Source organism: Thamnophis elegans, chromosome 15 (assembly GCF_009769535.1).
Source record: "Thamnophis elegans isolate rThaEle1 chromosome 15, rThaEle1.pri, whole genome shotgun sequence".
Lineage (NCBI taxonomy): Eukaryota > Metazoa > Chordata > Lepidosauria > Squamata > Colubridae > Thamnophis > Thamnophis elegans.
The window spans coordinates 294,928-317,400 of NC_045555.1; the positions used below are offsets into that span (position 1 = coordinate 294,928).

At 54.5% G+C, this 22,473-nt stretch overlaps 3 protein-coding genes across 3 annotated transcripts; 2 read left to right on the forward strand and 1 right to left on the reverse strand.

Moving 5' to 3' along the window:
• Window positions 1-2,434: 2,434 nt before the first annotated feature.
• On the forward strand, window positions 2,435-9,589 carry LOC116518649. Its single transcript, XM_032232165.1, has 9 exons — window positions 2,435-2,952; window positions 3,343-3,487; window positions 3,662-3,768; window positions 4,455-4,598; window positions 7,272-7,392; window positions 8,085-8,140; window positions 8,397-8,529; window positions 8,898-8,998; window positions 9,353-9,589. Exons 1-9 carry the CDS (start codon window positions 2,913-2,915, stop codon window positions 9,541-9,543), a joined length of 1,038 nt encoding a protein of 345 aa, XP_032088056.1. The 5' UTR covers window positions 2,435-2,912; the 3' UTR covers window positions 9,544-9,589.
• A 2,425-nt stretch (window positions 9,590-12,014) lies between these two features.
• Window positions 12,015-15,560, forward strand: LOC116518744 (group IIE secretory phospholipase A2-like). The gene is made up of 4 exons (XM_032232261.1): window positions 12,015-12,561; window positions 13,482-13,623; window positions 14,469-14,575; window positions 15,271-15,560. The coding sequence occupies exons 1-4, from the start codon at window positions 12,516-12,518 to the stop codon at window positions 15,444-15,446; spliced, it is 471 nt and encodes a 156-aa protein (XP_032088152.1). The 5' UTR covers window positions 12,015-12,515; the 3' UTR covers window positions 15,447-15,560.
• Window positions 15,561-15,743: 183 nt separating this feature from the next.
• OTUD3 (OTU deubiquitinase 3) lies at window positions 15,744-21,132 on the reverse strand. The gene is made up of 8 exons (XM_032232354.1): window positions 20,865-21,132; window positions 20,069-20,217; window positions 19,590-19,702; window positions 19,040-19,162; window positions 18,743-18,874; window positions 18,545-18,641; window positions 17,265-17,422; window positions 15,744-16,589 (listed from the first exon to the last, which is right to left on the reverse strand). The coding sequence occupies exons 1-8, from the start codon at window positions 21,065-21,067 to the stop codon at window positions 16,410-16,412; spliced, it is 1,155 nt and encodes a 384-aa protein (XP_032088245.1). The 5' UTR covers window positions 21,068-21,132; the 3' UTR covers window positions 15,744-16,409.
• Between the last annotated feature and the right edge of the window lie 1,341 nt (window positions 21,133-22,473).

Consider the following 22,473-nt stretch of genomic DNA (forward strand, 5'->3'; position numbering starts at 1 on the left):
GACTACGTGAGACAGCTGCATCTCTGGAAGGGCCTGAAGAAGGAGAAGAAAGAGACCAACGCCTTCATCATTCCTACAAATAAGTCACAACAGAGTCGGAAGGGACCTCGGAGGTCTTCTAGTCCAACCCCCTGCTCAAGCAGGAGACCATCTACCATTCTGGACAAATGGCTATCCAGTCTCTTCTCGAAGACCTCCAGGGATGGGAGCCCCTTCTGAAAGAAAGCCATTCCACGGATTAATTGCTCTTATTAACAGGAAAGTTCTCCTTAATTTTAGATTGGATCCCTCCTAGATTAGATTATCTTTATCCCCTCAGCCTCCCTGGTTAATTTCATGTCTCCTAGCATCTTCCTTACTCTTTTTGTGGGTGGGTGGGTGTCTGTTTAAATACTATTTTCCCCACTGTTTTTGTCCCTTTCATTTTGCTTCTGAAGTGCAACCGAGCTGCGTTTCCCAAATCAGGGGAAGGGGGGGGACTTAGAAAATTCTTTCTCAAAGACACCCATCATTTTGGAAACCAGGAAGGGCTAGTATTAAACATTTAAACATTTAAATTGAAACCCCGGCAGTCTGCAAAATCCAGCAGGAGGAAGCTGCCGATTGAAGGGGACTTTCACGTAAGGGGTTTCTCCTTTTCTTACCCCCTCCCCACCTTCCAGAAAGAGCCTGGAGGGGGAACCCACACCAAGAGAGGCAGGGAGCAGAAGTGAAACAGGTGGAATTTTGCAAGTTTAGCCCTGCAGAGGCTCAGCTGGGTTATATACCTTGTCCCAGGTATGACGGGGAGCCTCTCTCGGCTGGTCACCTCCCAGCTCTTTCCTCTGCTCCGGGGGGCTCCATGGGGACCCCCTGGGAAAGCTGAAACCCCACAGATTGGCTTCTCCAAAAGCGAAGCTGGGTGACTCTCCGCCACTGGATGGAACCATTGCAGTTTTGTTCTGGAAGGTGAAGTGGCTGTGATGCAAGGAACTCTGGAACACCTGTGGGGGAAATCAGGGCAGGAGAAGCCCTGGGCAGCCAACATTTCTCTGACGGGGCTTCCTGGGAGTTTCCTCCTCCAGGAGGGGAGATTCGGATGGAGAGAACAGAGCAGAACACAGAAGAAGAGAGTCAGAAAGGACCTTGGGGGGGGGGGGGTCTTCTAATCCAAGGGTCAACAGCCAATGTGTGACACCCACCAGTGCACAATTTATTCAGCTTTTTGACCCTCGGTGGGTCAACCATGGATAAATCCAAGAAAAGAAAAATTTCGGAAGAAAACAGAACTCTTAATTCAACTCCACATGCTAATTTTGTGGCCGCTCAGGAAATAGTCAGGCACGGGAAAGGTTTTGCGGCTCCCGGCGTTTTCTTTTGTGTGGGAAACGGGTCCGAATGGCTCCCTGAGTGTTTAAGGTTGCCGACCCCTGTTCTAGCAGGAGAGCCAATACTATTTCACACAAATGGAAGCCTTCCCAAAAACCTCCATGGATGGAGCACCCACAACTTCTGGTGGCAAGTCGTTCCACTGATAAATTACTTTGTCGGGAAATTCCTCCTTATTTTGAGTTTGGACCTCAGAATAAATTTGGAAGGGACCTTGGAGATCATCTAGTCCAACCCTGTTCAAGCAGGAGACCCCAGACAATTCCAGGCAAGTGAGAACCTCCCGTGATGGATCACCCACCACCCCCAGAGGGAAGCCGATCCACTGATTAATTGTTCTCCCTGCCAGGAACGTTTTCTTAGTTGAATCTGTTACTTCCCATCCTGCCCGCAGCTGCTCCGGAAAAGCTGTCCTACCTCTCAGGGTCGTTGTGAAGCAGAGCCAAGCTGACTAATGGGAAGCCGCCTTGACCACCTGGGATCCTCACTCTAACCCTGACCCAAGCAAATGTTTCTTCTTTTTTTTTTTTTAACTCTTGAGCAATTTCTTCTAAATCAACATTTGCTTCTCCATCTGCGTGGGAACTTTGATGCAGAGAAATGGGGCTTCCCAAATTGTCAAAAACCCTCTTCTGGCTTCCTGTTTTTGGGGGGTTGGGGGTGTTCCAAGCACAGAGAAACTGAGGGGGAGGTTCCTCCGGAGGAGCCCTCTATAAACCCCCGAAGGAGCCACATTCGACTTCTGCAGCTCAGAATCCTCTCTGTTGCACTGCCAGAAGAGGTAATAGCAATAGCAATAGCAGTAGACTTATATACCGCTTCATAGGCCTTTCAGCCCTCTCTAAGCGGTTTACAGAGAGTCAGCATATTGCCCCCAACAATCCGGGTCCTCATTTTACCCACCTCGGAAGGATGGAAGGCTGAGTCAACCCTGAGCCGGTGAGATTTGAACCGCTGAACTGCTGATCTAGCAGTAGCCTGCAGTGCTGCATTTATCCACTGCGCCACCTTGGCTCAGTGGTTAAATGCAGCACTGTAAGTGGGGAGTGGGGGGATGGAGGGAGGGAGGGAGGCCTTGCACCCCACAGCAGCTTCCCAGAAGTGCAATCTTCCAATTCTCTTTCTCCGTCACAAATTAAAATCAAAATTGTAAATCCCAAAATGGTTTCTGTTCATGTGCAGAATACAGTTCTTTTTCCACTTCTGGCCTCCCACTTTCTGGAAAAGAGAAGCCAGGGTCCTCAGGTTTATTATGGGATAATTTGTGGGAGTCTGTGGATTAGATTAATTTTTTTTGGGGGGGGGGGGGTTGGGCGGGGGGAAGCTGTCTTTATTATTTTTACAAATAACTCCAGGCAGAAGAGTTATCTAATCCTCCGTCCTCCTGGGATGGCTGCGCTTCACACAAAGCCTTTTCCCCCAGATGCAGAAAAGCCGCCCCTCACCTGTATAGGTAAGCCCTCAACTTACAACCAAAGTTACAACGGCACTAAAAAAAGGTGACTTGTGACCCTTTTTCAGAGTTACAAGCGTTGTAGCTGAAGATGGGACCTTTCCTCCTGCTGCTGCTCCTGTTGACTTCTGGTAAGGGCCAAAGGGTCTTCTCCCCATGGAGGTGGTGGGCTCAACCTTTCTGAGGAACAGCTGCCTCTCAAGGAAGGTTGCGTGGCCTTTCCTGCACCGTCCAGAGGGGTGGACTACATGACCCTTAGGGTCCCTTCCAACTCCACGGTGTGCTGATTGGGTGGCTCAGCCCAGAACCCGCCAGAAGGGTGGACATTTCTCCACTTTAAGATGCGGGGGGTTCAACTTCCAGCGTGGCTGACTGAGGAATTCTGGGAGTCGAAGTCTACAAGACTTAAAATGTAGAAATTTAGAGACCCCCTTTGTTCCTGCATCACACGAGACCACAAGAATCCCACAAATCTCGGCTGCTACTCACTTCCTGGGATCCTAACCTCCATTGTCTTCCAGAGCTGCCCACAGCCCAAGGAAGTTTGCTGCAACTTCAGAGCATGATCACCCGCATGACCGGCAAGAAGGCCGTCCCGCATTATTCCTCTTACGGGTGCTACTGCGGCCTGGGGGGCAGAGGGACGCCCAAGGATGCCACCGACAGGTAAGGAAGTGACCCACCGCCATGCCCCCCTGCTCTGCGAAGCCGGTGAGCCTCCAGATGTGCTGGAGGCTCCGAATCCCAGAATCCCCTCTGAAAGACGCCACGGAGGCCAAGTGGGAAAGGGGGGGGCAGGGGGCTTCCCAGGAGAGACCCCTTCTTTCCCTGCTCCCCCAGGTGTTGTCAGAGGCACGACTGCTGCTACGAAAGGCTGGAGAAAGGGGGGTGCTGCCCCCATTTCACGCGCTACAGCTACAGCCTCCGCTGGGGGGAAATCCAGTGTGGTGAGTTGCCTTGGGAGCTTCCAGGAGCTCTTTTGTGCCATACACACACACTCTCACACACACTCTCACACACACGCAGGCAGCCCTTCTGTCCCTGGGCACTGCCATCCCACGGCCACAATGGGGACCAGGATTTCTCTGGCTCATTTTACAGTCTATTTTTTTGCCATGGTTGCTAAGTGAATCACTGCAGTTGCTAAGTGAATCACTGCAGTTGCTAAGTGAATCACCAGGCCGTTAAATGAATCCGGCTTCCCTCACTGACCATGCAAGAAAGATTGTAGAATCAGGCTGGTCAGGTGAGCGACCTGATTAATGACCATCATGAGTTACGACCGTGGCCATTACCATCGCAATTCAAGGACCACCTATCATGAATTTACGGTTCTGCTCTTTTATCCGACTTTCACTTTGTTCGAAACCCCTTCTCGTGTCTCCCTAAAGCCGCCTACGGGGAGATGGGGGGGGGGGTTCCAATAAATGTAACCTAATGATAAGGGACAGCTGAGCCTCTGGTCCGAGCCCCCCCACCTTCCTTTCACTCCCCATGGGGCTGTGGCACCCCAGAAGCGAAGGGGTGGGATTGAGGGGGGCTGTGAAGGGAGGCCCCATGGCCTTGCACAAACCCTCCTCCAGGGGGCTCCCTCCTCCCCCTCTTCCTCCCTCACGGGGCTCTTCCCTTGCAGGCGATGCCAACCGGTGCCAAGTGGGGGCCTGCAGGTGCGACCGGGAATTGGCGCTGTGCCTGAAGCAAAACAAAGGCTCATACCAGAAGAAATACACCTTCTACCCGAACTTCCTGTGCACTGGGCGCTCTGCCCCCTGCTTGTAGGGCCCGGAGGGGCTGGCCTGGCAGGCTGCCAAGCGGGTCGAACCGGAAAACAGGAAATAAAAGCCCCTCTTAAAACTCTCTCGTCCTTCCTTCTCTCTCCTGGGGGGGCTCCGGGCAGACACACCCGAGACACACAACGGTCACACGCAAAGGGAAGGAGACTTAAGGCCCCAAGTTTGGGACTGAGAGGGCAACCCCCCCTGGGGGGGAGGGGTGGCGGTTGGGAGGGCATTTTTGCATCCGATGGGCCGATCCGTCTGGACTTACACAAGAGGAAGGCTGGTGGGGTCCTTGCAGACGTTTCACGACCCAACTAGGTGACATCATCAGTGCTAGGAGGGAGGGAGGTTGGAGAAAGAGGAGGAGGAGGACTGTGGGGTCCTTGGTGCTGAATTCTGGCCGTACGTCGAGGACCACTGCATTAAACTGCAGGGTTTCCTTCTCACGGGGGAACCTGAGGCCAGACTCCCTTCCAAGGTTTCCAAAACTTTCCACCCCCGTGATAAAAGCGCAGAGGCCGGGAAGGAGCAGACACTGACCGGTTTCTGCTGTAAGGCCTTCAGCTCCCAGGACTTCACTTGGGACCTCATCTTATCCCAAACCTCTGGCACGCCCAGATTAAGAAAATGCCCCACGCTTGGGTGGACCCCACAGAGAACTGCCTGGCCTTAACGGATCCTGTTCGGGAGGTGCAAAGGCCCACCCTAATCTCACCTTCGAGACCCCACCTCCACTCCATTTGTGCCTCTTGAAGAGCCCCGAACGATGCCCCAAAGGTCTGGCTGGCATCCCCCTGTAGGAGAAAGACGCTTCCCACTGTAGGGCCACTGGGGGGGGGGGGCTGCCATTTTGCCCCAGAGACCCCCTGCGTGAAACCTGGCTCCTGAGAGCCTTGCAAAACAGACGCCCCTTTGCAAAACAAAACCACTTTCCATCCTCCCCCCCCCCCCCGCTCTTCCTTGCCCATTTCCGGGACCAAACCTGTAACAGGAAAGAGGGTGATGAAAGATGCCGGGGGTGGGTGGGTGGGGGGGCAGGCGGTGGCTTTTGCCACCCGAGTGGACGAAAGGTCAGATTTCTTGTCTTGAGACAGGAAGGGAAGTTGGCTGGAGAGGGCTCTGAAGACGGCCCTCCAGATGAGAGCTTGAAGGAATGGGGAAGCAGGTGCCCTCCCTCCCTCCCGCCCCTCCCTCCCTCCCGCCCACCCCTCCCCTCCCCATAAAACCTGCCAGCCGCAGGGGGCAGAGAGGCAGAGGGAGTTTGGAGGGAGAAGACGCGGAGGAGGGTATTCCGGGGGGCCCAACGCTGACCCGAAGGCTGCCAGGTGTAAGTATCTCCCCCCCTTTGCTCTTTCCCCCCAACCCCCCCATCTCTTTGGGATCCTGGCTATCCTTTCACAGGGAGTCCTCGACTTACAGCCGTTCGTTCAGTGACCATTCAAGGTTACAGCAGAGCCAAAAGAAGGGACGTAGGACGTTGCAGCGTCCCTCACAGCCACGCGATCAGAATTCGGAGGCTTGGCAACTGGCGCGTTCTTACGACTGTTGCAGCGTCCAAAGTTCCCGTTGCTAAGCGAGACAAGTGTCTTTCGCCCCCTTTAACCACCTTCCTTGCCATGGTTGTTAAGTGGATCACTGCAGCTGCTGCTCTCTTGGCAACGGCTAAGAGTTGCGAAGAAGCGCCAGCGATTCCTCTGGCTGGACCTGAATTCTGGGATTTAGTTCTGGAAGCAAAAGAGCCGAAGGGTCATGAAACCAACCCGGCCTTTGGGCACCATCAGGAGGAGAGAGGGGGGGAAAAAGGGGGCCGGGAGAGGAAAACACGGAGAAGCTAAGAATTGGAAAATGTGGTTTGTATTTTGTACGATAGGAAGGAATCGGATCTGTTCTTCTACTGAAAGGAACTATATAATGGAAGGAATTAATGGGCTGGTAATTTGACTTTCACCACACACGCCTATCTGACGGATACAAACGGTTATTGCTGTAAGATTAAAAAGAAAAAAAACTATGGAAATGACTATTATTTCCAACGTTTTTAATGTTTACCTAATAAAAACCTTTTTTAAAAAAAAACAACCCTCCCCATTTTAATGGGTTTCAAGTGTTTGGTCGCACCCAGTTTTTAAAAACTACTTAAAACTTTTCAAGTAGCCCGGCCGGCCTTGGTTAGATTTGGCTCCGGTAACTCCCATCCGAAATAAGCTGTTCCTAGAAGAAAGGAAACTTTGTCCAGGCAGCCAAATCACCCCCCCCCCCTTTTGCAGCTCCCCCCTTGTTGGGATTCTCTCCGGTCTCCTGAAAGCAGATGGACAAAACCAGCCTCTGGTTGCTGCTCAGCAGCAGAAATGAATTTTTTTATAGGTTCCGTTTATTAAATGCAATGCACCCGTCCACCCCGTGTGGCTGAGAAAACATCCTTCTTGGTTAAAACAGTGAGCAGGATAAACTCCAGGGAGCAGAGGAGACAATCTGGATTAAAAACAGAAGGAGAGCAAAGAAGACAACGGGACGACCGGATGTGGAGCTGGGCTCAAAATCAGTTTGCTTTTCCGCATTTCGAGCGTCTTGTTCTTCTCGGCCATGGGGAAGGGGCCCTTCGTGGCCTGTTGGGGGAAACCGAGTCACCTTGGCTACTGCGAGGGGTTTTCATTTTGGTAACCCATCTTTAGACTCCTCAAGTAACCGTGTGACTCACTCAACGACGGCAATGATTCACTGCGGCAAGAAAGGTCGCAACGTCGTAGATAAACCTTGCTTATCACGTGTCCCAGCAACAGAAATTTTGTGGTCGTAAGGTGAGGACTCCCCATGGTTTGAATTTCAGAGCCCCCAAGGAGGGTCCCTTCCATCCCCCCTTCGAGGTCACAGCCTCCCTCCCTTCCTTGGGAACCTCAACCCAAGTGAAAATCCGTGGAAGACGGACGCAGAACGAAGTTCCTCTGCCAAAACTTCACGCCAGCGAGAACAAATCTAGTAAAAAGTTTCTAAAAAGGATTTTTTTATACCATGACTAGGTTTCAAAGGAAGAGCGGCCAGCCGTTGGACTGGGATGGAGTAAGTCCTCCTGCCTTGGGCAGCGGGTTGGACTAGATGACCTCCAAGGTCCCTTCCAGCCTTAGACAGAATGCTGTAGACAGAATGTTTATTTCTGTTCATCTGGAGACAGCTGTTCATTAGAACCTGGCTGCTTTAATACATCTTAACAGCCATTAAAAAAGGGGGAAAAAAGGGATTCCATGATCCCAAAATTAAGCCCTTTATCTCTGCCGTCCATTTTTCCACTTCTCCAAATTATTCTGGCCGATATTTCATGTTCGAGGGGCATCAGATTTTTTGGGGGAGGGGGGCAACAGAAAGAGCCCCAAGGCCCCCCCCTCCATAAACCGGACGCCCTGCGAACCTTAAATGTTGGCCAGAATAATTTGAGGCGTCGCAGTCGTAAACCAAAACGAAGGACGTTAATGCAGTCTGCTTGCTTCCAGGTCCGGATTCAGGGGGATGAAGGTCTTGTGGACGGTGGCTGTGTGGCTGCTCAGCGGTGAGTGAAGCCGAGACGTTGGGTGGGGGGAACACAGGAGGATGTGCAGGTAAATTCTGCCTTCTTCGCAGGAGGCAAGTGGGGGTTAAAGGCTGACTTTAAGGACCAACATCGTTAAGCGAGGCATCATGGGACCCCACCTGACCTTACAATCTGGTTTTTTTTGCCACGGTCATTAAGCGAGGAACAGCCGCATCTGCCATTAGAGAGAGGGAAGCGGAGGGGGAGGGGCTGAGACTTTTCTGTCTTTTTAAAGCCGAGGGGAGCCTGATCGAATTATGGAGGATGATCAGGGAAGAGACCGGGAAAACCGCCTTCCCCTCCTACACCTTCTACGGATGCTACTGTGGCCTGGGGGGCAAAGGCCGGCCACGGGACGCCACTGACCGGTAAGCCCCCCCCCCCCGGCTCCATGACTTCTCACCCCCCCCCCCCAAACAGTCCTTCTCTCCCTTGGGCTGCAGGGGAAGCCGCCTTCCCTTCAAGGGGGGGGGGGAGGCCGAAAGAAATCCGGATGTTCAGCAACTGATTCATATGACGGTCACACCATGTGTGTGTGTGTGTGTCACGCGATCCCCTTTTGCAACCTCTGGACCAGCCAAATCAAGGGGCCCCACAACTGCATTGCTAACTGAAGAACTGCAGGGAACCAGGAACGTTTTCCAATCTTGGGGTGCGGGGGTCTCATCACCCCCATTGCTGGACAGGGGGGCTTTCTTTCGGCAAACTCCCTCCCTCCCTCCCTCCCTCCCTCCAGCTGCTGCCTGATGCACGACTGCTGTTACGAGAATCTGACCGACTGCCACACCAAAACGGACCCCTACCAATACAGCCGAGAGACGGGGACCATCCACTGCGGTGAGTGGGCTGCCCGGACCCCGGGTTCAAGTGTTTTCCCAGCCAGAACCCCAAGATCCTTTCCTCAACTTCGGGCCATCTTTGACTTAAGCTGCCGCAGGGTGCGAAACCCAGCCTGTCCACTAGGGCAGTGTTTCTCAACCTTGACAACTTGAAGTCCTGTGGACTTCAACTCCCAGAATCCCCCAGCCAGCATAGCTGGCTGGGGGATTCTGGGAGTTGAAGTCCACAGGACTTCAAGTTGCCAAGGTTGAGAAACACTGCGAATAGGGGGCTCGCAATAGGGATTCCCTGCACCTCTGCTGCCCTCCGGTGGCCAGGCCAGGTGAAGCAGGGGCTTCCTTCTCCTTGCAGGAGGAGGCACCTTGTGCAAGAAGCAGATCTGTGAGTGCGACAAGGACGCGGCCATCTGCCTCCGAGAGAACCTGGACACGTACAGCAACAAACTCCGGTTTTACGGGGACTTCAATTGCAAGGAGGGTCCCAAGAACTGCGCCGTCTCCGCAGGGCAGGACGAAGCCCCCCCTCAAACGACCCCACCGTAGCCGCCTTGCCCTATTTTTCTGAAGGCAACACCGGCTAATAAAACAGTTGGCGGCTTTGCAGCCTCTCTTATTACGCATTTCTTTGTGTAAAGTGCACACGCAGGAGAGGAAACCGGCCTGGCCTGTTGCCCTATCGAGATTTTCTGAGCCCCTGGTTGCCAGTTTGGGAGCTTCAGCAAATTAACATTCTAGTCCTCAAGGTTCTGAATAAAGGAATTAGAGAGGATTCCTTCCACCAAGCCAGGATACAGAATCAAGTTCTAAAACCTGGGGGCCGAAACAAGAGGCTCTGGGGAGGCTCTCCCCCAAGAGCAGCTTAAAAAAACCCATTTAAGATTCTAGTCCTCATGGGAACCCTTTGTGCAGCGACACATTTCCGCTTACACACACACACACACACACACACACACAAATCAGTGGTGTAGAGGCGGCCTGGATCTCTTTTCACATCACTGCCCGGAGGGCAGGAGTGGCTAATGGGCCACGGGGTGGATCTCTGCGTCAGCAGACCTCTTCCTCCCCTGAGGAATCCTTTGTTTACATTGCGGTTTTTACAAACGTCCCTGGCATTTTGTGTCCCCCCCCCACTCCCCTTGTGTTTTTGTTCCAGGCGGATTCCACGCTTAATTAGAGTTGCCCAAAATAAACACCCTCACAAGGGATTGTTGGCACAGCTGGCATTGCCAAGGCAGTGGGGAAGAAGAGCTGTGTGTTTGCTTTCCGTGGGCTGCTTAAAACAGCTTCCCGGGGCACAGGGCTCAACCCCACGTGAGCGCCGGGATCTCCCTCCTGGCTCCCTCCGGGTGGGAGAAGGGCTGGGAGTTTGATGGCTGACTTTGCCTGTCTTGGAAGCCAAATACAGGTAGGCTTTCAACAACGCATTTAGTGACCGTTTGAAGAAGTTGCAATGGCACTGAGAGAGAGAGACTGGGGGCCATTTTTCACACTTACGGGACACAAATAATGCGGCCTCTGAATGCCCAGAGAGAGAGGCTGGAGAGGCGGGAGGGGAGATGACGAGGCCGTCAGAGCAGGTGAATTCGCCTCCAGCTGCCAACGTCTTCACGGCCTGGTGGGATGACTTCACCTACAGCTCCACCCAGGGTCAGACTGGGAGCCACGGACCAGTTTCCCCAGTTCCACCAGGTTGGAGTTTTGCCAGCGGTTGAAAAGCCACCAAAGATCCTTTGAGGATAAGGAGGGAGCAAACTTCTCCTTATCTTCTCGGTTCTTCCTTCGAGGGCTTCCTCCGACCTCCCTCCCCGCTGCCTTGTGGGTTGGACATGGGACGCCATCCAAGCCCTTCAACGTGTGGAGGAAACTTTTGATGGTCAAGGAGTTAGGAAGCTGGGATGGCAGCCGAGAAGAAGGGAAGATCATGTCCACAATGGAGACCTGGGAGGTCTTAGGGGGTCCTTCCTTGAGCCAAGGTGGCGCAGTGGTTAAATGCAGCACTGCAGGCTACTGCTAGATCAGCAGTTCAGCGGTTCAAATCTCACCGGCTCAGGGTTGACTCAGCCTTCCATCCTTCCGAGGTGGGTAAAATGAGGACCCGGATTGTTAGGGGCAATATGCTGACTCTCTGTAAACCGCTTAGAGAGGGCTGAAAGCCCTATGAAGCGGTATATAAGTCTACTGCTATTGCTATTGCTATTCCACCGTCCGTGGGCCAACGCGCAACTACGGATGGGTGATGGGAGAAGATCCCCCAGCAGAAGGCCTTCTCTGGAGCATGCGGTGGCTGCCCATGAACCTCTGGGCCAGATGAGAAGGAACGTTGCGTGTCAGACATCTGGGTGGGTGGGGGGGGCCTATTCCCGGGTCCTCTGCAGAGGGCAGAGGACCTGGGCAGACTCATGTGGTTCTGGGCACCCCATTTCTGGCAGAATATGGGCAGATTAACACCTATTCAGAGGAAGGAAACAGACGGTTCCCAGAGTTGATAAAAGGATTTAGAAGAACCGACTGGAGGAACGGAGAGCTTTGAAGTCCAGAAGAAGAAGAAGAGACGAAGAAGAAGAAGACGCTGGTTTTTTACACACCAGAAAGGAAACCAACAAGCAAGATATTCAGGAAGTTACGTTCCACACCCACAAGGATTGAATCTGGATTACTCCAAATCTGGATTTTTAAAAAAATCAGGCCTAAATTGCAATTAGCAGAATTAAATACGGGACATCCTCGACTTACAATCATTCAGATTAGGGACAATTTGGAGTTATGACGGTCTCAGACCGCACCATTAAAACGCTTCAGCTCCCATCGGGTTGGTTTTCCCGCTTGTGGCAGAGATGGGCTTTGTGGTCCTTCCGAACCAGGGTTTGCGTAATGCCTAATGCCTGAAGCACCACATGGGGAGGAGGCGGTTCAACTTCAGGATCCAGGACAGCAGCTGAGCTCCCTTGTGGGGGGGGGGTTCCTTCCTATGGATCTCCCGCTCAGAAGCCCCCCCCAGAGATCGGATCCCCCCCACCCGGGAGTTACAAAAGGGTGTCGCTTCTCCCAGTGCGAGTCAGCCTCCTTCTCCGGGGTGACTGGGAGGCCCTGCGTGGCTTGTAGCCACCGAAGGCCAGGAGAGGAGATGGGCCTGGCTGTCCATCCTAGTTCCGCACACTCCCTCTCTGAAAACACTCTGCCTGGAGGCTGCTGGGCGAGTTGCGTCCTCTGAGTTGAGGCTGACGGAGGAGCCAGGGTTGCTCTGACGAAGGCTGAGCCTTTCCAGCTGTCACGGCAAAGAAAACATCCCTGGGTTGAGGCGTGAGGCTCCTGGCATTCGCTCCAGAGCCACCCTGAGCTGGTGCGGACTGCACATCCACGGCCCTTTAAGCGTCCGTCAGCTGGGCTTCCTCTGGGATTCCGGGAAGTGGACTTAAACCAGCCGGAGGGGGCTGGACTAGAAGACCTCTGAGGCCCCTCCCAACCCAAGGATTGTACAGCTTCCTGCCTGGCGTGGACACCTGACCGTCTCCAGGATGGCCCGTCCACTCTGGGGCAGCAGCCCCGTCCTTCTCCTCTGTGGTGAGTCCTTGCCTGAGAGAGGGAGGGGAGGGGAGGAGGGGAGGGGAAGACAAGGAGGAGGAGGCAGGAAAGGCAGCAGCGTTCTCAAGACCCACAGGAGCCCTAACAGCTCAAGAAAGGGACGTTTCTAGCTCAGGGTTGAAATGAGGGGTCCCGGGTGCCCTCTGAGCTTCGTGGTTTCCTTGCAGACGTTTCATAACCCAACTAGGTAACATCATCAGTAATGCTGGCTAGTTTGGTAATGAAACACCTGCAAGAAAACAGCCAAGTTCAGAGGCCAGCAAGGACCCTTCCTGCGGCTCGAGGGGGCCCAAAAGGTGCAGAGTTTTGTTCCTGCCAGTGTGAGAACCGACCGAGGGAGAGGAAATATCCCCTCTGTGAACCCCAGGCTCCTTGGGTGGGGCCAAAAAAGCCCCCGATTTTCTGAGAAGCACACTGTGCCGTTTCACCCTCTGGAGTAAAAGAGAAGAGATTCCTGGGGCGGAGAGGGAAATATTTATCCAGGAGGGAGGAGAGAGAGCAAAGGGCTCCCCAAAAGGCAGGCAGAAGAAGCAGCTGAGAACGGAGGAGGAATTTCTGGAGAACAATAAGGACAATCAATCGGTGGAAGAAAGCCGTGGATTCTCCATCTCCTCTTCAAGAGGAGACTGGACAGCCATTTGCCTGGAAGGGTAAAGGGACTCCTGCCTGAGAAGGGGGTGAGACTAGAAGACCTCTGAGGTCCCTTCCAGCTCTGTGATTGTTATTCAGTCTTGGTGTGTGTCTGTGTGTGTCTGTGTGTGTCGGAATGGCACAAAGAATGCCAAATCCTTTGATTGCAGAAGCATCGCCTGGGGAGGAGGGGGGCAGGGTGGGGTGGGAGAGCGAGGGCCAGGGGGGGGGGGCTGGGGTGACGGCTACCCTCTCGCTCTCCCTTCCAGTTCTGGTCTTTGCCAGTGCCAATTTGATCCAGTTTGGACGGATCATTGAACACCTGACCGGACGACACCCCCTCATCTACAACGGCTACGGCTGCTACTGCGGATGGGGGGGCTCCCGGCAGCCGGTGGACGCTACTGACTGGTAAGGGGGGGGGGCGCTTGGGGGGTGGTGGTGAAGACCCAGGAGGGGTCCTGACTTCTCATTTCTCAGAAGACCCAAAGCGTGCCGGCCCCTCCACACAGCTCAGGCTATTTCTCCCCCATCAGGTGGATTGCAAGTAGTCCTCGGTTTACGACAGTCCATTGGGTGACTGTTGGAAGTTATGGGATCAATATTCAGATGCTGGCCAATGACTCACATTTATGACGGCCTCAGTGCCCCGGAGTCACGTAAAGGTCGCCTTTTGCCACCTTCTCGCAAGGAAAGTCGATGGGGAAGGTGGACCCAGCTCAAAACTGCGTTTGCCAACGTCACAACTGCAGTGATTCACCTAACCAGTGTGTGTGGGGGGGAGGTCACTTAATAACTGTCTCGCTTAGCGACATACATTTTGGGCTATTGTGGTCGTAAGCTGAGGACGGCCTGTAACGGAACAGTGGCCTGAATGACGACAAAGGACCCCAATGAAAACAAAATACCTCAATGAGAGAACTTGGGAGCGACACGGATGAAGAAGAGCGGGGAGGGTTTCGTGTCTGATCTGGGGCTCCTGCCGGTCAAAAGGTTTCCCAGGGAAAGAATCCCCCCCAAGGGAAGATGAAAACCAAGGACGGGGGGGGGGAAGAGCCGGGGGGTCCCGGAGTGACCTCGGACAAAGGGTCCCCTGTGGAAACCACAAGGCAACTCCTCACAATTCAAGAGTTTGCAGAGCAAATATTGACCTGGGCAGGCGCCCAATGGCCAATGGCAGGCCGAAAGGGACACACCGGCGTTGTTGTCTTGTGGGGTTTGGCCGCACAATGCTGGTTCTGTCTTTCGCCCCCCAGGTGTTGCCACGTTCACGACTGCTGCTACCAGGCCCTGTCGCTCCGCGGCTGCAAACCCAAGGTGCAGAAGTACTCCTACTCCGCCAGGAAGGAGGCCGTCACCTGCGGTGGGTGGGAGCACAGACCACCTGGGCACGGGGGGGGGGGGGGGGGCTATAAGCCACACTGGCTGGGGATGCTGGGCTTTGAAGGGGGCCGAAGGGGGCCAGCACAGGGACCGCCTTCACATACAGCAGTCTAGGCAGCTCTCGACTTACGACGGGTCGTGACCAACTAAATTTTAAGCAAATGTCCTTAAGTGAATTCATTGTCTACAATGGGCTGGGGTTTTTTTTGCCTGAAAATTAACAATTTTGAGCAAAAAAAAAAAAAGATAACAGTCATAAAATGAGGCAAAGGGCCGTAAACGCAGATTAGTTGCTGAGCAGCCAAAATGTATTTCTTAAATCTATTTGCCATTCATTTCACTGTGGGGGCAAAATGTCAGGGGGAGGGCAGGCATCGGGATCTTGAATCTGGGTTGTCAGTCTCTTTTTTTTGGGGGGGGGAGGAGGTTTTCCAGCGTAGCTTCAAACCGTCACTAAGCAATCAGTCATTAAGCGAGGACCACCAGTAGAACATTTTCTCCCCTAATTTCTTTTCGATGAGGCCTCTCTCTCTCTCAATTAGGGGTGCTAATTAAGAACCGCCTCTCCAAATCCGGGGAGGGGCCCAGGCGGGAGAGATGGGCCCCCGGCTTTGGAGGGACAGAAAAGCGGGCAACCCCCCCCCCTTCTCCTCCTCTCCCCTTTCTTCTCCCCAGGTGGGGAAACCGAATGCCGGCAGCAAACCTGCGAGTGTGACAAAGCGGCCGCCCTCTGCTTCCGCCGCTCGGCCTTCCAGGACGAATACGTCTCCTACCCAAACATCTTGTGCCAAGGACCCACACCGCCCTGCAAGGGCCTCAGCCACCACTGGGCCCCCAGGAAAGGGGGCTGAGGGCGGCCCTTCCGAGCCCAGGACGCCCACACAACCGCCCTGTCCCCACACTGCCTTCTCTTTGTGAGTCTCTGAATTGTGTCTTCTTGGGCAATAAACGTAGCAACTGACTTGAATCCAGGGGTTCTTTTTGGCTCTGGCCTCCCAGCAGCACCAATTTCTCCCTTCCCCAAACTACTCCCAGGCATTTTGCATGGCAGGCAGGAGACCCACTTATCAATAGAAACACACACACACACACACCCCACACACAAAGGTGCCTATTTTGGAAGGAGAGAAAGAAACGCAGAAACTGTCTTTGGAGAAAAACGGGGTTTTTTTTTAAGGGAAAACGGCTATTTCATCAACATTGATAAAATTACAAATTGAACCGAAAGGCGAGATCTTGGGGGCTTTGCAGAAGAGCTGACCACTGGAGGAGGGGGGGGGGCGTTCAGGGCATGTAAAAGCCCCTCCCCTCCCGCCTCTCTCTCTGAGCTCTTTCGCCCCCCCAACATCTGACGCCTGAACCAACTGAGGAACAGATATTTCGGGGGGGGGGGGGGGGGAGAAACTCCTGCAAATGTTGTCTTCTACCCCCGAATGGCTTTCGGAAGCCCCAGCATTGCCCTGCCAAGACAGCCTTCCCCCTTGTGAAGCCGGACCCCCCCTCCCTCCACTCACCAAGGGAGATCTGCCCTCCCCCTCCTCACCAGCCCCCCTTAAACCTCTTGCGCTGAACCCCAAGGCAATGAAAGAAAAAACGAGAGCAAAACTTTTGGCCAGCGATTCTTCCCATGATGATGGAAGAAAGGAGCCTGCCAGGAATGTGAGGGGGGGGTTTGAGCAGGGGAAGAACCCCCCAAATGGGCAAAGAAGCCCCCGGCCACCCTGTCCCAATCGGCACCCACCGAGGTGTTGTTTGTGTGTCTTGGGGCTTCCCCGTCTCTTTGGAAGAAGCGAAGGCCGTCCAGCGCGGCCGAGTCAGATGCTGAGGGTGGCAAAGGTCTTGACCAGAGTGACCTGCGCCTGGGGGTCCCTCCTGGTGGCCGTGTTATTGTCCGAGGGGCTGCCCTTGCCGGCCAGGACTCTCTGCCGGTGCCTGTCCTCCTGGCGCTTCTTCTTCTCCAACCGCTGAAGCTCCTTCTTCTGCTTGGGGGAGACCTGGCAGACGGGGAGAGGGGTGGGTGGGACGGGCATGGGCCAACCCAGGGAAGCCTCCGCCTGGGACCTTCTAGAGCTGACTTTGGGGGGAGAAGACTCCCCCCCCCCAAAGGGGTTCAGGTGTCTGGAGTGGTTGGGAGTGGCTGCCCTGACATGCGGAAGGCGCCTCGGAGAAGGCTGGCAGGAAGCCCCTGAGTCCCTCTGACCGGGTTGGTGGGTTGAGAGAGAGAGAGGACGCCCTCTGCGGCCTGAGGGTCCGTGTTCAAAAGACACAAGGGGGCCCAGTCACGGCCGACGGAAGAGCAGGATGCAATGCAAAGGGGATAAGAAGCAGCCAAGGATGAAGGAGACAGCAGCCCTCCGGATTCCTGCTGACGGAGGAGGGGAGGCCAAGAGGCTGCCGAGGGGCCCAAAGACGGGGATGAGGAGGGCAGGAGGGGAGCTGATCAGGGGTTGGACTGGAAGACCTCCGGAGGTCCCTTCCGACTCTGGGATTCTTCCACCCAAGGGGGAAAACGCCAGACCTCAGCAGGAGGGTTGCGGAGGGGGAAATGAGAAGGGGAACGAAGCAGGAGGAAGGGGCGAGAGATGGCAGAATCCGACCCCCGGGGCTGGGGGTGACCCAGAGCAAGCAGGGCCGGGAGGGGGAAGCTGCGGTTCTCTGCCTTTAGGTACCTTCTGAGTGGGGCGGTTCCTTTCCACCAGATTCCCACGAGGGTTATTATTGTTTTCCACTTCCTGGGGGCCCAGAGTCCTGCCTCGGCTTCCCTTCGCGTCCCAAGGGGCCGGCCTGGGCTGCGGGTTCGGCCTGTTGGCCTGGTCTTCCTCTGCGCCTACAAAGAGAAGGGCTGTGCTCAGCCGTGGGACTCCTGGCCACGGGGAGCTTTCGAGAGAGAGACTGGGCGGCCAGAAACAGATCTCCTGCTTGGGCGGGAGATTGGACTAGATGACCTGCGAGGTCCCTTCTGACTCCGTCATTCTGTTACCCTACGCCGAGCCCAGGAAAGTGGCCCTCCTTCGTGTGGGGAGCAGCCTGGCAAACGGCCGAAGACCCCCCAGCCGATCCAATTTGTAGAAAATATCTGCAAGTCTCAAAAGAGCCGAGGTGGCGCCGTGGTTAAATGCAGCACTGCAGGCTACTTCAGCTGACTGCAGTTCAGCAGTTCAGCTGTTCAAATCTCAAGGTTGACTCAGCCTTCCATCCTTCCGAGGTGGGTGAAATGAGGACCCGGATTGTTGTTGGGGGGCGGTATGCTGACTCTGTAAACCGCTTAGAGAGGGCTGAAAGCCCTATGAAGCGCTATATAAGTCTAACTATTGCTATTGCTATTGCTAAAATCCGGGGCAATGAAGCCGTGAATCTGGTGCGGACACTAAACTGCCTCTGAGCAGGAATCCCGGAGAAAACGATTCAGCATCAGGTTGGGGCAATTCCTACTTCTCTAAAAAGAGAGCTGCGTTGGCACAGACGGTGCCCTTTCGGTCCTTGTGGGTGAATTTATGCCCCTTTCGGTTTCTCTCTTCTTGGGTTAAGTTTGGCGAGAGGTTTTGTGGAGGGAGGGAGGGCTGGCCAGAAGGTTAAAGAAGCCCCTTCGCCCGAATGAAGGTGGACTGAAGACGCTGCGAAGCCTTCCTTCTCCCCGAGGCCCCTCTGCAAACACCCCTGCGCACCGACCCACAAATGGACACAAGCTCTTCACGCAAGTAACCGGAGCCTCTTCCCCGTGAGAATCCTTTGCAATAAGCAGAAGTCTTTGCCACAGAGTTTCCCCTAGTGGTAACTTTGAAGAGTCACTAACGGTTGTAAGTCCAGGACTCCCTGTATTACATTTTTCTATAATTTTGTATTTACGATTCTTATCCCTGCTGGAAGGAAGGAAGGAAGGAAGGAAGGAAGGAAGGAAGGAAGGAAGGAAGGAAGGAAGGAAGGAAGGAAGGCGAAAGACGGGACTTACGGAGTTTTTCCAACTCTTTCATCTGGAAAACGGCAAAGATGGCGGACTCAATGCTGTAGCCTTCGGCCTCCAGGACTTGGGCAATTAAATCAACGTCCTGACAAGGGAAATGAAATGAGACCCCTGAATACATTTCAAGCTCCTGCGTTGTCGTGGCAAACAGAACCCCCCAAATTCCTCCTGCACAAAGACCCTCACTGAGCATCCGGTGGCGTTGTGGACTTTCTGGAGAGCGTCCTCCATTTCCTCCCCCGTTTCTTCTTTCGGCTGCTGCCTCTCCCCCTTCGCCTGGGGGGCCTCCTTGTTTGGGGATTCATTTTGGCACAGCATCTGGGCAGGACGAAGGTGCGGGGGGGGGGGGGGAAGCGTGTGAGTGGGGTTTGTGTGGAAAGAGACAGGTTCCACTGGGTGAGCGTGCAGGCTTGGGAAACCCCGAGGAAGACTGTAACCCCACCCCACCCCACTCCTCCAAAGCCCACGGGGCAGCCAGCCAACCTCCGTCTGCAGCCAAGCGGGAGCCGCCGAGTTATCGTTGACCTTTCGGACGCTGTCGTAGTGCTCGCCGTAGCGGTACGCGATGTGCAGCTCTCGGGCGTTGCTCTTGTCCGTCCCGTGGATCTGAGAAAGGAAAAGGGAGGCTTCTGACGGGGGGAGAACTTTGCTTCGGGGGAAGCGGGGATATTAAAACAAATTTTCAACATGGAAGGAAGGAAAAGGAAGGAATGAAGGAAAAAAGGGGGGTGGGGGGAGGAGGGAGGAACAAACAAGCAGAGCTAGGAGGCAGGGGTGGCCAGGACCAGCCGAAAACCAACTGAAGTTTAACTTCCAGTGTGACAACACCTGGACATTTCCCTATTTTGGTCCCATTCAATGTTGCAGCACAAGAGCCACTGGCAAAGGCTCCCCAAACCCCCTTAAGAGACCTCCAGGCCTTTCCTGAGTTGGGGGGAGTCGAAAAGTCTCCCCCCCGCTCCCGATGGCAAAGCCCCTCCTGGTGGGACAGGCTTCCCGAAGGTGGGACCCTGCTTTTTCCTGGGAGACCCACCTGCCAGAGGGGGGCATTTTGCTGGTGAATGACGATATTCACTTGGTTGTTCCTCGCAAAGGCTACGATGGCGTCATTGCCAGCAAACGTGCCCGGCTGGGACAAATTGGCAACTGGAAAAGATAAAAAGGAAAGGGAAATCCAAGGATGAGAGTGTGCAGACCCAGGAGAAAGAGCCTCCATGGAACAACCCAACACCCCCCACCCCCAATTAGGGGAGGGAGGGAAGGAAAGAAGGAAGGAAGGAAAGAAAAGGAAGGAAGGAAAGAAAAGGAAGGAAGGAAGGGAAGACCCACTAAGGCAGCCCAACTCCTCAGAGGTCCCTGGAAAGGAAAGGAAACCACGTTGGCTCCTGGACTGTGGCACAAGGGGACAGTCGCTGAAAGAGCCACCGTGGCTATTGAAGGGCTAAGCGTCCAGCAGGGCGAAGGCAGAGGAAGTGGGCGGAGGGGAGTTTGGGAGCCGCCAGAGACACCCACTGTGCTTCTCGAAAGGGACGTCGTCCTCCACGAAGGGCTCAAAGTCCGACCGCTGTTGGATCATGTAGGCCACCGTGTCCTGCCGGTGCTTGAGGTGGTTCCGGGAGTGGCCCTCCAGCTGGTCCCCGAGGGCCCTGAACAGGCAGTTCCTGCGGGGGGGGGGAGATAGATGGGGGAGAGAAAACAGGGGGGACGGATGGAGAGCCTGACTCAGGGACTCATTCGAATGATTATGGCATTCAGGTGTCCCACCTTTCGCTCCTGTTCCGTATTACGGATCCTGTATTTGTTTTCATTTATTACACTACTCATATCCTGCCTTTATTATTTTTACCAAATAACACTTTACTTTTATTTTATTACATTTTTTTCCCTGCTGCCCCTCCTCTCCCCTACAAGGAGACTCGGCATAAAATCTTCACCTGTGTTTATACCCGCTCGATTTGCTCCCGTGTCCGCGGGGCAGCCATAAAGTTATTGCATTGGATTAACTGGACTCGAGACTGTCAGGTGGGCGGCATATAAATTAATAAATTAAAATAAAATGAAATGTAAATTAACAAGGCTCCAGTCCTCAGTGAGGAGCAGAGCAAGAGGGAGACCAGCCCACAAAGGGGGCGTGGCCTAGAGTCGGAGGAGGCCTACGTGGCGCTGGGCCACCTCACAGGGTTGTTGTGTTTGTGTCGGGGGGAAACTACACCAAGGAAGCCCCCCAACACGAATTAGTAAGGTCGCCCGCGATGACGTCAGAGCCGCGCCACGTAGCCGTCGTGGGCGAGGGGAGGGGCTTGCTTACCCGTCGCCCGGCACTTCGCGCAGGCGCAGTCCGAGAGCTCGCAGCTGTTCGTTGAGGCCGCCGCCGCCGCCGTCGTGTTCGCCTTCGCCCTGGGCTCGGTTGCGCCTCTCGCGGGCCACCGCTCTGCGGGCCGCTCGCTCGTCCCGCTTCCGCTCCACCTCCGCCTTCCCGGGCCTCGCCCGTGCCGCCTGCTTGCGGGACATCGCCGCCGCCGCTACTACCGTCGGCGCGGCCTTCGTCACTGCGCCTGCGCCACCTTGCGACGGACGCGGGAGCCTATGGTGGCGAGTGCCAGAGCGGAGAGGGAATTCTGCTGAAAAAGTGGGAGCCCACGTGGTGGAGGACTGGAATTACACCTAGGGGATGCTGTGACTTTTCTTCTCATTTCCCTACTACGCCCATTGCAGAAAAAGAGCATTTTTCGGCCCTTTTCTCCCCTTTACTGGACACAAAATCTTGGAGTGACTTAATTCTTATTAAACCGGAATAGAATTGGCTGGTTTAAAGACTGGTTTCTTGCAGCGCCCCCTTCAATTGGGATTGTTGCATACAATTCTTTCTTTACTCAATGTTTACAGCTGCTCACCTCACCTTTATTTAAATAAATATAAATATTATTTATTAGGAGTCTGTAGGTGGCTTACAATAAAATACATCGTTTAGAACAAAAAAAAAACCCAGCCGGGCAAGATTGACGCTGTCATCCAATCAACAGATGCATTAAGGCAGGGCGGTCCAAACTTGGGAACTTTTAAGACTTGTGGACTTCGACTCCCAGAATTCCCCAGCTGAAGTCCACAAGACTTAAAGTCCCCAAGTTTGGACCGCCCTGCCTTAAGGGATCCAAAGTGGAGGCGGATGATCCCACCTAGAAATCAGGAGAAATCAACTGAGCCACCTGTGGAAGGGCTTGGCCTTCAGAGCTTGTGGGTGCTCCATCCCTGGAGCCCTTCGAGAGGAGATTGGGCAGCCGTCTGCCCAGAAGGGTACAAGGCCTCTTGCTTGGGCAGGGGGTTGGACTAGAAGACCTCCCAAGGTCCCTTCAAACAATTGCACAAGCCGAACTGACTCGAAGAGTGGGTCAGCTGGGAGTCTTGGCAGGCCTCGTGGGTCACTCAACCTCATCAAGTGGCTGAGGGGAACGTTAGGGGGCTTCCAAAGCGAAGGCACGTCCCCTTCGTTTATCACCCTGACCTCTGACCCATTATTAATGGCCTTGTCTTTTTCACCAGCCCCCTGGTGCTTCCCGGAGAAGGGGAGCTTCACAGCAGCGGAATTAAAGCCACTGCGGCCATCAGGGGGTCTCCTCGGGATGCACTTGGGTCTCCAGAGAAGGTTTCTGGCAACGAAACAAACCCGTGTGGTTACCGAGGGACTCCTGGATCCCTTGAATGCTCCACACCTGAGCTGTAGCCCTGGCACCTCACACAGCCCGGGTGCCCCCTCCCCAATGCTTTCCCAAGAAGACCCTCGCTTGGTCCATTCCCGCAAAGGTTCCTTGGGAGGGTCTGCCCCCTGCAGGAACAGCCGCTTGGCACACGGCTTTCGAGACACACACACACACACCGGGCAGAGATCTGTGGCAACGGCAGAAGCAGCTGCTCCTTCC

Excerpts from the sequence above, each read along its gene's own strand:
- LOC116518649 (XM_032232165.1), top strand. The coding sequence starts at position 2,913 with ATGGGACCTTTCCTCCTGCTGCTGCTCCTGTTGACTTCTG. Across the intron at positions 2,953-3,342 it reads GCTGCTCCTGTTGACTTCTG|AGCTGCCCACAGCCCAAGGA; the intron begins GTAAGGGCCAAA and ends ATTGTCTTCCAG. Across the intron at positions 8,141-8,396 it reads GGCTGTGTGGCTGCTCAGCG|CCGAGGGGAGCCTGATCGAA; the intron begins GTGAGTGAAGCC and ends GTCTTTTTAAAG.
- LOC116518744 (XM_032232261.1), top strand. The coding sequence starts at position 12,516 with ATGGCCCGTCCACTCTGGGGCAGCAGCCCCGTCCTTCTCCTCTGTG. Across the intron at positions 12,562-13,481 it reads CCCCGTCCTTCTCCTCTGTG|TTCTGGTCTTTGCCAGTGCC; the intron begins GTGAGTCCTTGC and ends TCTCCCTTCCAG. Across the intron at positions 13,624-14,468 it reads CCGGTGGACGCTACTGACTG|GTGTTGCCACGTTCACGACT; the intron begins GTAAGGGGGGGG and ends TTCGCCCCCCAG.
- OTUD3 (XM_032232354.1), bottom strand. The coding sequence starts at position 21,067 with ATGTCCCGCAAGCAGGCGGCACGGGCGAGGCCCGGGAAGGCGGAGGTG. Across the intron at positions 18,642-18,742 it reads ACAACGCCACCGGATGCTCA|GACGTTGATTTAATTGCCCA; the intron begins GTGAGGGTCTTT and ends TTCCCTTGTCAG. Across the intron at positions 16,590-17,264 it reads GGAACCGCCCCACTCAGAAG|GTCTCCCCCAAGCAGAAGAA; the intron begins GTACCTAAAGGC and ends CCCGTCTGCCAG.